At 33.7% G+C, this 15,787-nt stretch overlaps 1 protein-coding gene across 1 annotated transcript; it reads right to left on the reverse strand.

Moving 5' to 3' along the window:
• Positions 1-4,569: 4,569 nt before the first annotated feature.
• On the reverse strand, positions 4,570-5,475 carry LOC107062664 (uncharacterized). The gene is made up of 4 exons (XM_015313560.1): positions 5,440-5,475; positions 5,344-5,361; positions 5,227-5,280; positions 4,570-4,938 (listed from the first exon to the last, which is right to left on the reverse strand). Exons 1-4 carry the CDS (start codon positions 5,473-5,475, stop codon positions 4,570-4,572), a joined length of 477 nt encoding a protein of 158 aa, XP_015169046.1.
• Between the last annotated feature and the right edge of the window lie 10,312 nt (positions 5,476-15,787).

Here is a 15,787-nt window from a genome sequence, read left to right on the forward strand (position 1 = left end):
TTTCATTCATTAAAGACAATTTTACATTGATATTAATTATATTTGAGAGAGTTCTTTGAACCTTCGTGACTTGTTCTTTGAGAATTTATCTTTAAACCTTTACTAGTTTCATAGTTTAAGGTATAAAGTAATTTCTTCTTGTGATATCTTTGGTTTCTTTTTTGGTATTCTTTAGAAGGTGATTAGTTTCTACATAATAATTATTGTCTTTAGTTACTCATAAAGCGGTCAAGATCCGAATCTATCGTTTTGATTCGTTTTCTCAAGTAAAGGCGTTGGATTTCTTCCATAAATCTATACGTTGTTACTTGGATCTTTTCAAGACCTTAGAACATCTAATCCTTGGAAATTCGTGGATCTTTCCTTCGAATCTCCCATATCTTTAGTTAGTTTTGTTGTTTCTTTTCTTGTGCTTCCGCATTCTAATATTCAATTCTCTATTTGTGATCTCCTTTAACCTTGCTGTTATCAGCTTCTCCCCACATATTATCAGATAAACCAGAGCTTATAAGCATATAATTCATCATTTTCTTAAGAGTTCTATTTTTCCGTTCGGCTACACCATTTTGTTGGGGAGTATATGGAGCACTAACCTCATGAATAATATCATTTTTCTCACAAAAATTATCTAGAGTTTTAGTACTATATTCACCACCCTTATCAGATCTGAATCTCTTGATTTTTCTTTCTAATTGATTTTCCACTTCTGCTTTGAATTTCAAAAACATACTTTCAGCCTCATCTTTAGACTTAAGAAGTTATACCTTAGTGTATCTAGAAAAATCATCAACAAAAGTAATGTAATACTATTTTCCATCTTCGCTAACAATGTTCTTGAAATCTGCTAAATCGGAATGTATTAGTTCAAGTAATTCAATTTTTCTACTAATAACATATTTGAAAGGTTTCTTGACATGCTTTGCTTCTAAATACAGGACATTAAGAAAAATTATCAATTTTTATCATAGGAATTAATTCCATTTTTCTAAGTCTTTTAATAGAAGCAATATTAACATGACCTAGTCTACCATGCCACAAATTAATAGACCCAACAATATAAACATAATTTGAACTATTTGTGTTATTGACAATCTCCTGAACAATGTTCAGTACAAATAAGCCTCCACTAAGATATCCCTTCCCAACAAAGTCTCCTCCACGAGAAATAATTATTTTATCAGCTTCAAAAATAAGATTAAGGCCTACTTTGTTGAGAAGTTCTCCGAAAACTAAGTTTCTACGGAGGGAGGGAACATACAAAACATTGTTTAAGGATAAAGTTTTTCCAGAAGTTAATTTAAGTAAAACTTTTACTTTACCCATAACTTCAGCTGTAGTGGAGTTTCCCATGTAAACACACTCTCCATCAGTTGACTCCTCAAAGTCATGGAATAACTCTTTTTTGGCACAGAAATGTCTTGAAGCGCCTATGTTTAGCACCCAACCAATTTTGTTAGCCACCAGATTTGCCTCAACGACTACAACAACAATCACTTCATTACCTTCAACAAGATGAGCTTGGACGTCACTTTGTCCTTCCTGCTTTGAGTCCTGCCCCTTTCTTTGATAGCACTTGGCAACCCTTGTTGGATTTGATTTTGTTTCACATGATGGAACTCATGGTGGAAAAGGTACTGGGAAATTCTCAACTTCAAATGTCACGTGAAATAAATAAGTCTTCTGGAAGTCTTTTTTAGCTGAAAAACAGATTTCTTTTATTTATTTTATTTTCCTTTTTATTCTCTTAGTCAGTTATAGTATTGGCCATGTTATCCATCACCCATTTTATTCTCCAGTAGTTGGAACACACGTTCCTTTATTTTGGTTGTACAAATACATGTAAATCATGTTCAATAAGATATATATAAAACATTCAACTATCTCGTTCTTTATGGTACCAGAGCCATAGATCCTTAAGATCTCTTATTCTTCTTCTCAATTTCAATTTTGTTTTTCTGATACTCTCTCGCTATGGTTAACCCTAATTCAATCACCGAGGGAACTAATGATACCTCTTCCGGCAGTCAAACTATTCAAACCACCATCAACATTGAATCTGCTCATCCTTTATTTCTTCATCCCTTTGACTCACCCGATACTATTCTTGTCAACACTATTTTCGATGGCAAGAGCTATGGTGGTTGGAGGAGAGAAGTCTTCATAGCTCTTACTGCGAAGAACAAATTGGGTTTCGTGGATGGTTCAATCATAGAGCCATTGGTTTCAGATCCAACACATTAACTCTGGAATTGGGGTAACGACATGGTGATCTCTTGGCTTCTCAACTCTTTATCAAAAGACATTGCAGAGAGCGTCCTGTACTTCAAAACTGCCAGGACTATTTGGAAGGAATTGAAGGACCGATTTGGTCAAAGCAATGGATCTTTGCTCTATCATTTGCAAAAAGAACTAAGTGATTTAGTTCAAGGAAATTCCAACATAGCAGGATACTACACGAAGGTGAAAAGAATCTGGGATGAATTAGATAGCCTAGATACCTGCAATCATTGCTCCTGTGACTATTCTTGTGGAGGTAAAGCCAAGGCATTCAAGTCTCAACAAGATAACATGCCCATTTAGTTCCTTATGGGACTAAATGAGACATATTCAGGTGTAAAGAGCAACATCCTTATGGTTTCTCCACTGCCCAGTGCTAACCATGCTTATTCCCTTCTGATCCAGGATGAGAAGCAAATAGAGATGCATGTTGAACAACGCTTCATTGAATCTGCCTTTATAGCCACAAGGCAACAAAATGAAAGTCACAAACCATTCAATGTAGACAGGAGAGGAGATTCTAATGCAAAGAGAAATTGTCTCATTTGTTCTCACTGTAAAAAGGTTGGGCATTCTTTTGACAAGTGCTACAGGATAATAGGTTTCCCTACGGACTTCAAATTCACAAAAGGAAAGAGAATGCAATCTGGTAATGTTTATGGAAATGCAACAACCATGAATGATAATGAGGGAAGTCACTCTGTTCCTACTTTGGAGAAAGGGATCACTCAGGAACAATACAATCATCTTTGCCAATTGGTGCAACAGGTCAAACATGATTCTCAAGAGAAGATGAGTTTTGAGGTCACTGTGACTGCCAACTGTGCTGGTTTTCCTAAACATTCTTTTCTTTCAAAATCTAATTTTGTTATATGGATATTAGATACAGGTGCAGCAGAACACATGACATGTGATTTTAACCTTTTGTTCAATGTTCAAACTCTTATCAAGCATGTTTATGTAAATCTTCCTAATTCACAAAGAGTTAAAGTCACTCAGGCTGGATGTGTATTAATTCTGCCCAATTTCACTATCTCTAATGTCTTGTATCTTCCTAGTTTCAGATACAATTTGTTATCAGTTCATAGGTTTTGTCAAAAGGCTGATTCTATACAATTTGTTATCAGATAGAAGGAAAGGATTTATCTTCTACATTCACTCAAGCCTAGTACCAGTAACTTAAGTAGAATCAAGGACAATAGTCCATTTCCTTTCAAGTCTCATGTCAGCAGTTTAAGTAGAATAAAGGACACTAGTCCATTTCATTAAAATGTAATAGAACTAGTGATCAGTCTTTACATTTAATTTCATGTTCAACTGTCAATTCAAATGATGTACTCATATGGCACCGTCGATTAGGGCATTTGCCTGTTTCTAATATGAGAAATATTTCCAACATTCCATATTCTTCTTCATTACTTGATCCATGTGAAATTTGTGTTGAGGCAAGACAAGTAAGATTACTTTTTCATTCCAGTTCCATTTCAACAAAAAGAATTTTTTGAACTCATTCACATTGATATCTGGGGACCTATAAACTTTCTACTCATGATGGATATAAGTATTTTTTAACCATTGTTGATGAATTTAGTAGAGGAACTTGGACTTACTTCCTAAGTGCTAAGTCTAATGCTTTTTCAATACTTAAACAGTTCCTAACAATGATAGAAAGGCAATTTGATAAGAAGATTAAAATCATTAGGTCAGACAATGCCTTTGAACTAGGAAGCAGTTTTGAAACTTCCAGTTACCTCTCATCTTAGGGTATTATACATCAAACTACCTGTTTATAATATCCTCAACAAAATGGAGTAGTTGAGAGAAAGTACAAACATCTTTTGGAGACTTGTAGAGCTTTACTCTATCAATCTAAACTCCCTATGCATTTTTGGGGATATTGTTTGCTCACGGCTACTCATCTCATAAATAGATTTGCTTCAAAGGTACTCAATTTTAGAACTCCCTATCAAGTTCTATTTGGTGTCTCTCCTATTTATGAGAATCTCAAGGTTTTTGGTTGTCTTGCCTATGCATGCACTCATTTCCACATAGAACCAAGCTAGAACATAGATCTATACCTTGTGTTTTCCTGGGATATCCAAGCGCAAAGAAAGGATACAAGTTGTTGAATCTTTAAACAAAGAAGGTTTTTATCTCTAGGGATGTCAAATTTCATGAAGATATTTTTTCCTTCCACTACAAAAAAAATAGCGTTTAGCGACGCACGATATCCGTCGCTAATCTGCGTATATTCGTTGCTAAATTGGATTAGCAACAAAATTTTGTTTGCTACTATTTTGTACTAGCAGGAGGAACTACTTGTGTCACACCTGATGGATTATCAGTAGGTGGTGAAGAAATCACTTCATGTACCCGCTCAAGAACTACGAGAAGAATGTGATCAATAAGTTCAGGAATCACTTGCATCACAAACTCAGACATATTGGTTGTTGCTGGTTGAGAAACCGAAAGTGGTACTGATGATGAAGCATTAGATCCAGAAGAGACAAAAGATTTTGACCCATAGTAATTTTTTCCTTTAGTTCCAAGACCATATATTTTTTTCTTTTTTTCTCCTCCCGCGGCTTCGTAATATGCTTCACATTGATCAATATCTTTCTGAGAATCTGTTTTTTCTCGCAATATTTCTTCATATCTTTTCTGTAATAAATAGTAAAATTAATACATATTGTATCAAAAGGTGACTGGAAGATTATTTGAAACAAAAAAAAACTATCTTTAATTTAATAGAAATTAAACACCTTAAAAAGAAAGTCATACTTAAACTCTTAAACACCTTAAAAAGCACAACATTCAACATTTACACAAATTTGTTATCCTTTCCCCTCAGAAAAGTAAAAAATACTCCGAAATAAAACAAAGAAAGTGGACAGAGAAAAGGATCAAAACGGCATTGGAATTAGACCAAAACAGCAGCATCAAAATCACCTCTAAAACTACCATTACACTTGCACCAACAAAACCACCAGAAAAGCATTGGAACTGCACCAAAAACAACACGATAAAAACACCAAAAACAGCACGATAGAAACACCAAAAACAGACCTCGAAATTGCCCCAAAACTGTAGCACCAAATTCGCACTAAAACAGCACAGTGACAACGGTATCAATGTGTGCCAACTTCGTGAATTATGGCACACCAGATCCCATTCCAGGTGCACCATGTTGCGATACATTTTTAATGCAGATAGTTCCTACTCATGAGGAAGGTTGCAAGTTGCAAATTGCATTTATGTTACATGGTTTGACCAGCAGCTTAATATGTCAGATTTGTCAGCTAGAAGGGCTTATTCTTTCCCCTCTCTTTTGGATTGTACGATTTACTGTGGCTGTAGGTAAATTTGATCGAGTGAAAAATATTTATTAGACCTCATACATGTTATTCTTTAGTTTGATTATGCGTATAAGTTAAAATTGTTGAGACTGTCAAGATTTAAGAAGATAAGGAAAAAACATCAATTCTGCTTGGCCTAGAGAAAATTCTCAGATGTAGACCTGTTTCAGAATTCTGGAAATAGAGAATTTATTGAAGTATCCGTAGGCACAATATCCTTGAGAAAACGTTCTTTTTAGAAATGTTATAGACTGCTATTACTTTTCGGTATAACTTTTTTATAGACTGCTGTACTTGTTCCTCTGAGGCCTTATTTCTCCTCATTTTCAGACCAGCGCTTCAAAAACTGGTGCCTTACGGCATGATATTCATTATTGTCTCGGTGAAGATACTAGTCAGGTTTGTTTCTATTAGAAGATTATGCAGCCAATGTTATTTTAATGTTATCATAGTTGAGTCTGTTTTATTAGGATGAAGCTGGTGTTGCTGCCATAAAAACTGTTGAACTATATGCAGCTCTTGGTGGGCGTGCTGTTCAATATCGTGAAAAGCAGCGCCATGAAACTAAGAAGTTCCTTTCCTATTTCAAACCATGTATAATCCCTCTAAAAGGTGGAATTTCATCCATGGGAGTTACAACTTAAATTCACGTGAACCTATATGTTACATTGTAGATTCATCTATGTCAAAATTTAAAAGGTGCCTCACACTAAAAAGTAAACTCTTTTTAAGAATATAAGTATCTGTAATGGCAAAAATCAAAACTTATTCGAGATGGGTACATCTCTGGAATGTGGTAAAAGTCAGAATGGTTGCATCTATAATCCACATTAATATTTCAATAAATGTAAAAAATTGGCCATATCATACGATACTATCAGCTTTTCAGTAGTAGCAGTAAACACTTTTAACCAAATCTTTCACCTGCATACTCTTTGGGGGAAAAGATTACCCCACACATTTTGAGTCTCATTCACTTATCATCTAAGCAAACAAAGGATAAATCAAGACATGAAAAGCGAAAGTGACTAGTGCGGTAACATATTTAAGAAAATGTAGTTCAAGCCAAACTGCAGGACGCTAAGATGGTAGAGTCTGAGTTAGTCATTTTTCTCCAACTCAATGGGCTTTCCGTCCTATTCACCAACTCAATTCCAGACAGCTAATGCTCGAGAATTACCCTAATCTACTGGCCCACTAAAAAGAATTCAAATAACCTTTCAAACTAAAAGTCAAGCTCACAGAGTTGGAACCATATGAATTCACATTAACATAGTATAGCTACTGCCCTACTAATAAGAAGGTCAAAAACTTCTATAGTGTTGGCACCTAGCATTTTAACCTTTAAAATTTCCAAATATAAAGTCAATGAAGTTATAAAATTTTAGACTTACATGGACAATTTGGAAACGCTCACCAACAAAAGATTTTCCATCGTGATCATGTGTATGAACGTGCAAATGTAACTCACTTGGTGTTAGATCTCGACCCTTTTCAACAGCCTATACAAATGAAAACAGAATAACCTGAAAGTTGCGCATATATACCTTATAAATGTATGTGAAGTATAGAGGGCCACCTGAAGAGGAAGTGTGATTATAATGCAATATTACAAGCAAAAAATAGACCATAAGGTAGTCCAGTGCATGGAATAGAGGTTAGATACTGGCATGCTAGTTATGAAAGTTAATACAACTTTTAGATTTTTTTAATTGCATTACAGATCATCAAACTTTTCTCAAATTAGTCAATCAAGCTTGGGAAGGACATACTAAAAGTTACATGAGGACAGTCTGGTGAAAACTGAAAAAAGTAAAAATTATACTTAAAATGCTGAATAATACTTTTAGTTACTCTGTTCAATATGCTAACACTAACATTGTGACTCATTTGCATTCTAATGCAAATGAGCAAACCGATAGTAATGCGAAGTCATTGAAACAGGGAAAAGATCACACTTTCACATTTGAATATTACAGTTTGCTTCAAGGGTGCTTCACGGTATTTCACTTGTATAATCTCTTTTATCCTTCCATAGTAGTCACCAAAATTTGGATCCGAGATACAAACTCCATTGTTCATTGTTGATCTTGCGCTACTATGATAATATGTGTGAAATTTGTATCCATTAACGAAAAACACTGAATGACTTGTAGCACCTATTAATGGTCCACGAGCAAGACTACACAAAAATTTATTCTCAATATGATTGCATCGGACCTATTTAAAAAAATTGTAACACTTGGTTAAGTTTCTGAAGATAATTTAAGTATCATTTATAAAAGATGAATACTTTTGAAGCCTTACATATTCCTTGAACCATACACTGAAATTTGTTTCAAGGCTCTCATTTATTTGACCATGAGATAGATCAGGGAATTCTTCTTCCATACGTTGTATGTACATACTTCATGGCAATAAAATAAGTTAAATTAGAAGTCATGATCTATGGATATGTTTATAATATTAAGTGAATAAAACTAAATTTTGTTACCTCACAAATGGCTCAATCTCTTCACAGTTTAGTAAAATGTAAGTTTGGGCTGCCTTTATTTCTTTCAAAGATAAATCCCTTTTTTTTGCTTCACCCCATAGTCGACCTGGATGGGTGAATATTGACAGATTTCCTTCAAGATCATTCATAACACCACCATCATCGTTATGATCCACATTATGATTACGTGACATGACATGAGGTTCAAAATAATGTGAAAATAATTGTATTGACTCTATCATCAAGTATGCTTCACAAATGGAACCCTCAACACTAGCTTTATTTTCAATTATTCTTTTAAGAGTTCCAAGATACCTAAATAGATAAACAGATGGACCATTACATTAGAAAATTTATGTTTAGTATACTTGTCACAAGTTTGACATAATGTTTCACATTTACCTTTCAAAAGGATACAACCATCGATATTGTACAGGTCCAGCAATCATTGCTTCATACGAAAGGAGCACAGGCAGATGTTCCATTGAGTCAAAGAATCCAGGAGGAAATATAGTTCTAACTTGCACAAAATTTGCGGGATGTCTCTCTCTAATCTCTCCATTTCATCCACTCGTAGAGTGGTTGATGTAAGATCTTTAAAAAATAAGCTCAATTCTGTAAGTGCCTGCCCACATTACTAGGAAGTAGTACACAAAAAGCAATAGGCATTAGTCATTGCATGAACACATGGCAATCATGACTTTTCATGCCAAACAATCTTTTCGTGTTTGTGTCTGGACATCGACCCAAATTAGAAACAACCCATCTGGAAACTTTAAGCTTTTCACTCAATCGAACAAGATAGCTTTTTGTTCCTTGTCTATTGTATATATAGCTTTGGGGTATTTTCCACTAGTATCCTTTGCCAATTGAGGTCGATCGCAATAACTTACCATATCAAGACAAGATTGCAGATTATCTTTTGTTTTGTCGTAAATATTAAGAACTATGTTAAACACATTATCAAAAACATTTTTCTCAATATGCATGACATCAAGGTTATGTCTAATTATGCTAGACCTCCAATAAGGCAAATCCCAAAAGATGCTTTGCTTTTTCCATCCACAAGACTTACATAGTCTTTTTATTAAATTCTTCCGCATCTAACTCTGTGACTTTTCTTATTCCCAAGTCACAAATTTGATTCAGAATTTCCTCTCATGTTCTATAGGGTGGTGGTGGTCTTTTGACAGTCTGGCTTTTAAGAAAGTTTTTACGATATCTCCTAAATGGATGATGTTGATCAAGGAACATTTTGTGACAGTCAAACTAAGATGTTTTCCTCCCATGTTCTAATCTAAAGGATTGTGTTTCCTCCATACAATAAGGACATGCCAACTTACCTTCAGTACTTCATCCTGATAACATAGAATATGCTGGAAAGTCACTGATCATCCATATCAAAGCTGCCCTTAGTATAAAGTTTTACTTTTTGAGATGTCGAATGTTTCTAACTCCGTCTCCCATAACAAAGTCAATTCCTTTATTAAAGGTTGCAGATAAATATCAATTTTATGTTTTGGATTGTTTGGCCCTGGAACAATAACAATTAAGAACATATAAGCCTTCCTTAATAATAGTGAATGTTGATACTATTGGGGAAAATACTACAATATTGATATGGATTAGAATTATAAAGTAGTAAACAACTTATCACAAACATTGTGTCGTGGCAAGCCACTGTCTTGAAAACGATTTCAGCTCGACTCCGGTGCAAATCGTTGTAGCCGATCGCTCTCCAAGGTTCCACAGTTACCCTCAAACACGTGCACTCGTGGCTGAGAGTTTGGAGGTTGTCCAAAACCAATTGCCCAAAACTATTCTAAGAATAAGAAGAAAGGAGGAAAACATTTTTCTCTTCTTTTTGTTTATATTGGTAGTGTAGTGTTATGCTCACTCAAGATACATCTTTATATAGGATTTGCAAAATAGGAGTTTCAAAGAGAAGAAGTAATTTCTAAGAAACGTATGTGGAATGTTAATGACATTGAACTGCATCGGAAAGGGCATCCGATCTCTCTTTTATGGGCTCTTTCCCTCGTATATGACCTATTCGAGTTAGCCATTAAAAGTCATTACATCACACTTAACAAAATGTAATTTAGAACGGATAGGTAATTCATCCATTTTGTAACGTAATATTTTATAAACTTTGCATTACTCTTAATTAATAAAGGTAAAATTAATATCACAAATATTTTTTGTTAGTGAAAATTATAATATTACAAGATTACAATTGAAAATAAAAATGAAGAAACAAAAATCTCTTCTAGCTAAGGCGCGGATATCTCGCTCTCTTTAAGGAGATTCAAGCCCATTGCATTAAATGTTTTTCACTGGTAGTCCTCTTGACTTGTCCCCTCCATGATACAACAGCCTAATAACAAAGTATAACTCAACAAACTCTGGACAAGAGTTGAGTCCAAAGCTCCACAAAAAAAATACCTCCCTTCAACTAATAAAAACTCTCTTTTTGACTAGCTTTTATGCACTCTATATTTTCTTGTGTATAAACCAAATGAAGACCACCACTATTTATAGTTTGAGAAGTCTTCCTAGCAATGAATAGAAAGATAATGGGATAGTAAATAGTGAAGATAAATGACCTAGAAATTACATATGTTACGAGGAATAATGGAGGAATAAAAAGTGAGGAAATGGAGATTGAATAGAGGAGAAATAATGGCCAAGGCCAATGGTGGAGCCAGAAATTTCAAGAAGAGGGTCAAAAAATTAAACAACAAAAGCTCTTTTTACAAAGGAGAAAAAATTGTTACAAGTGAGATTTGAGCACGCGAGCATTGACTCATTAAAGATGTCTAAAACCACATTAAAGACATTTTAAATCACTAGGCTATAACAACCAATTATGTCAAGTGTGTGCAAAATATGTTATTTAATCGCTTCATGTATCATTTTATTTGTATAGACGGTATTTTTTTCCAACGAAAAATGTCCAATTGGACACCCTCACATACATGTGCCTACGCCCCTAGCCAAGGCTGACCACATTCAGCCATTAAACAAAATGGATTAATTAGGCATAAGAAAAGTCCACTAACGGACAACAACAGAAAATGCCATAATTCCCAACGTTCTTTGCACATTCACCAAGGCAGAAATGCAATTAAGCCTAGGACAAAATTATGAGACAATTTTAATAATAAATAAATATTAAAATGCTAAAAAAGACCAACACCTTTTTTAATCTATAAATAAGATAAATCATGTCAATAAAAAAGTTGCAAAATAGAGAAAAACCTAAAAGAAGATAAAAAACGAATAAAATTTTATTAGCTTAAAAGATGAGTTAAATATAAATGTTTATAGAATTGATAAGCATGAAGTTAGCACTAAACTTTTATAAGGTATAATTATTTCGGAAAATTATCAAATTAGTCAAAAAACCTAACATAATTAGTAAAAATCTCCATATTTTTTAAATATTAGTAAAAATGTCAAAATGTCATTATTTTAGAAAACAATGCGTATCCTAATTTACTTCCTATTTTTATCTCACCTTATTTACACATTTTCCAATTACTTCTCTCTCATATGTTTTAAAAAAAATATTTTCTCTCTTAGATTTATTTCTTCCAATGCTTCTCCATCTCTCAAATCCTGCCTCTTTCTCTTTCGTCCTTTTTGTTTTTTTTTTCCAGAAAATTTCCCAAAAAATAATACTAAAATACTTTCCCTTTTCTCACGTATCTAGTTATTAGTGTGCAGTTTTTTTTTTTTGAGAATTTTGTGGGGTTTTATCTTATTTTTTATTTTTATTTAAAAATAAAATAAAATAACAGATATTAATTCGTAGAAGAAAGAGGGAAAAAATAATATTATTTTAAGTTGCCGTAACAGGCTATTCTCATTATTATATGTTTAAAACAATCATTTTTCAATATTTTAATTTTGACTTTATTTATTTTAAAGTTGAATTGCATTATGACAGTTAGAGTTTCATACGTAAATTTTTTCTTTTAATAATTTTAATCTTTTTTTCTTTTTTCTTTTGTCTTTTTAATGCAAAAAATATTCCTAATTTTTATGATGCTGACATGTGTCAGTTTTTCCTCTCCTATTATATAGATAGAAGATTTGAAAAATCACCCTAATTGAAATTGGCGTAACTATTATAGTAGTAACTATCAGCCTAGGAATTACACAATCTAATAATTTATCTGACCTATTTATTTGTCACAGTATCATTATAGTATAATTACAAATGTATTGTTTGGTTCAATGGTTCCACAAATACAATTATACGATTATATCAACCTTTTAAAATACAAGTTAATTATCTAAAATTAAAATGTATATTAGAAAAATAAGGACATTTATAAATGATATTAACTTAAATATTTCAGATATATATAAATAAAGGTAAATTAAAACACAATAAAAATAAAAATAAAAAGAAGAAACTAAAAAGTAATCAACTTATAATTACACCATGAAATTATCGGCAATTCACAGCCCCCCTGTGAATTGAAAAGTGTAATTACCCTCTGTCAATTACACTCAATTACTTACTGACCAAGTAATTAAATGACCAATCAAACATACCACACAATGTAATTACACTCAATTATATCAAATTCAATTACCAAGATGACTTTTTAAACAATCACTCAAAGAAGATTGGATATCAATGGGCTATTGGTGTTTCATTATTGGGTACAAATAATGTACTTGAAAAGATGTGATCTTTGTATGAGCTTGGTTTTGTTAGACATATGTCACAAACTTAGACTTCAACTAAAGTTCTGTGTGGCACTTGACAATTTACTCACGACTCTTTCACGATCGTGTAAGATCAAGTTAGCTTTTTCAAACTTAGATCGCTAAAAGAATGAAGAAAGACACAAGAGAGTTTTTAAAGAAGACTTTGTATTGATTTGGAATATTGCTTACAACTCTTGGTTGAATTTTAAATGAGAGCCCCTCTATGACAATCACTGATTTTAAATAAAGACTTCGATTGCATGGATAAAAGTTTTTAAATTCCGTACCATTTTCTTATGTCTTATATTATGAATGCTATGAGGCTTGTATGAGGCTCTTCAGATTCTTGTACGCCGTGTTACGTCTGGGATGTAGGCTCGGGTCGTAACAAACATGGTATCAGAGCACAAGATGTTGGGATGGTTTCATCGTGACAAACATGGTATCAGAGCACAAGATGTTGGGATGGTTTTAGGATGATGTCTCATAAGTGACGTCTAGTAGAGTCTTTTTCATAGTGTGAAGCGCTCCACATTTATGAACAAGAGGCTATAAGATGTTAGGAAACTACACTTCTTTCATTACTCTAAGTCGTGTAATAGAGTTTAACTCTATAATGTCTCTCTCTTATTCCTTATCCGATGATCTTCAAGATGTGACTACTCGAAGGGCTAATGTTACAAGGATCGAGGGAGTTTAACTCTATAAATTTTTTCGTACTTTTCTAGTATCTTATGTTATGATTTTGCTAAGGGTTTGTATGAGACCCCTTCGGGGTCAAGTACACCATGTTACGTCTAGGAGGTACCCCTGGGTCGTGACACTATCCATGAAGTGGAACAACATATCTTCATCTGTGAGGTTGGGAATATGAAGCATGAGAGTGGTGAACTTCTTCACGTACGCTCGTATGCTACATGTCTACTTCAACTCCCTAAACTTGTACTTGGCCTCATAAATGATGTTGTTCGAGACAAAAGCCTTGTTAGACTCAATTCGGAATTACTCCCATGTGTTGATGGTGCAAAGCCCCTTCCCTATTTCCTACTCCTTTCGTCTCCACTATAGCATGACCATCTCCAAGAGGTACACTACTGTAGTGTTGATGTTATTCTCATCACTCTTCACCCTTTTACACTTGAAGTAATTCCCCAAAATGCCACAGGAAATTCTCCACCACTTGCGCGTCGAACGTCTTTGAACATCGGTGGTTTGGGAGTCTCAATCTTGGCCTACCTATTTGCATTTGATGTCATAGATCCCCCAACTTCCATTTCTCCCTTGAGCGCTTCCATATCAACCTTCATGGTTTCAATCGTGCTTAATGCATCCATGAGTCGGCACTCCAAGGAAGTGATAGTTTCCTTCATCTCATATTACACATGCCTATGCGCCTCCAACTTTTTGCGGATGTTGTCATTCTCTTCAAGGGTGAAGTTCTCGAGAGTCTTAAACTTGACATTGACCTTGTTCAAGTGCTTGCCTAAGAATTTTATAGTTTGCCTTGCCGTGTCAACCCCTGCGATCTACTCTACTCTAGACATGACATCAGGCTCCTCACCATGTTCAATGTCACTCGCTTCAGTGGTCAAAAGTTGGTGAGATATCAACATTTCACTTGGTGTAGGGTCGAGCAACAATTCCTCTTTACTCCTAAGGTGCTTCCTTATGTTTTGGTGCTTCTTTCCACCATATGTCATGACGTTGGTGGTGCTAGTAGCATTGATGTCTCCCTCGTTAGCCATTACCTTAGTTTTAATATTTGCTCTGATACCACTTTGTCACGGACTTGAACTTCAACTAACAGTTCGTGTGGCACTTGACAACTTACTCACGACTCTTTCACGATCTTGTAAGCTCAAGTAAGCCTTTTCAAACTTAGATCGCCAAGAGAATGAAGAAAGACACAAGATAGTTTTTAAAGAAGGCTTTGTATTGTTTTTGAAGATTGCTTACAACTTGCTTGATTGAATTTCAAATGAGAGCTCCACTATTTATACTACTCTCATAGGGACTAAAGTGTAAATAAAAATTACTATACAAATCTCTACATATTTACAATCTAGTCCCTCTTCTAGAATTATCTACAAGCTTAGATAATTCTAAAGTTTTCCAATAATTCCTCTTAAGTATTCTAGAGTCTTCTTCAAACTTCTCCAAGAATCTAAATTATTCTCACTTATATTATGCCTAATTTGAGTGATAGAGTGGCAGATCATGACACTTATCTTGATTATTTGAAATTATCTATTAACTTTACTTTGTGCGGAGTAATCACTCATTAGAAGCCTTTTAGTTTGTTTGCAATTTAAAGGAAGTGATAAGTCATTTGTTGATTAAGATTAAAAAAAAAAAAAGTAGGAGATTACACTTCTCAACGCCCAAGAAAATAATGTTTGCGTAAAATAAATCGAGGAAAAGACAAAGGAAAAAACAAAGTGAAACACCAAAAAGGAAAAAATGAAAAAAAGGAGGAGAGTATATTACACCCTCCTTCCCATATTAGTTGATCATTTTTCTCTTTACACATATTAAAAAATTATAAATAAGAAGATAATTTTACTAGTTCATCCCTTGAAAGAATTTCTTGGATATTTTACAAACAAATGCGAACACTTTAAAATAATTTAATTGCAAGGGTAATATAGAAAAAATTTAATTAATGTTTTCTTGATTTAGTAAAATGATCATTTAATATGGAATGGACGAAGTACTTTTTATCATGTAATTATGTTGACCTCTGAAAATTGTTCATGCGTGTTTAGTCCATTTTTAAAATTTAACTTATTTCAAGAAATATATGTTGGCAAAAAATAAATTTTGTTTGGTCAATTAACATTAAAAATATCTATCAATAATAATTACTTCATCTGTCTCATATTAGATGGACATTTTTTTATTTTACAAGATAATTACGAAATCATTAATAGATTGA

Source organism: Solanum tuberosum, unplaced genomic scaffold (assembly GCF_000226075.1).
Source record: "Solanum tuberosum cultivar DM 1-3 516 R44 unplaced genomic scaffold, SolTub_3.0 scf00242, whole genome shotgun sequence".
Lineage (NCBI taxonomy): Eukaryota > Viridiplantae > Streptophyta > Magnoliopsida > Solanales > Solanaceae > Solanum > Solanum tuberosum.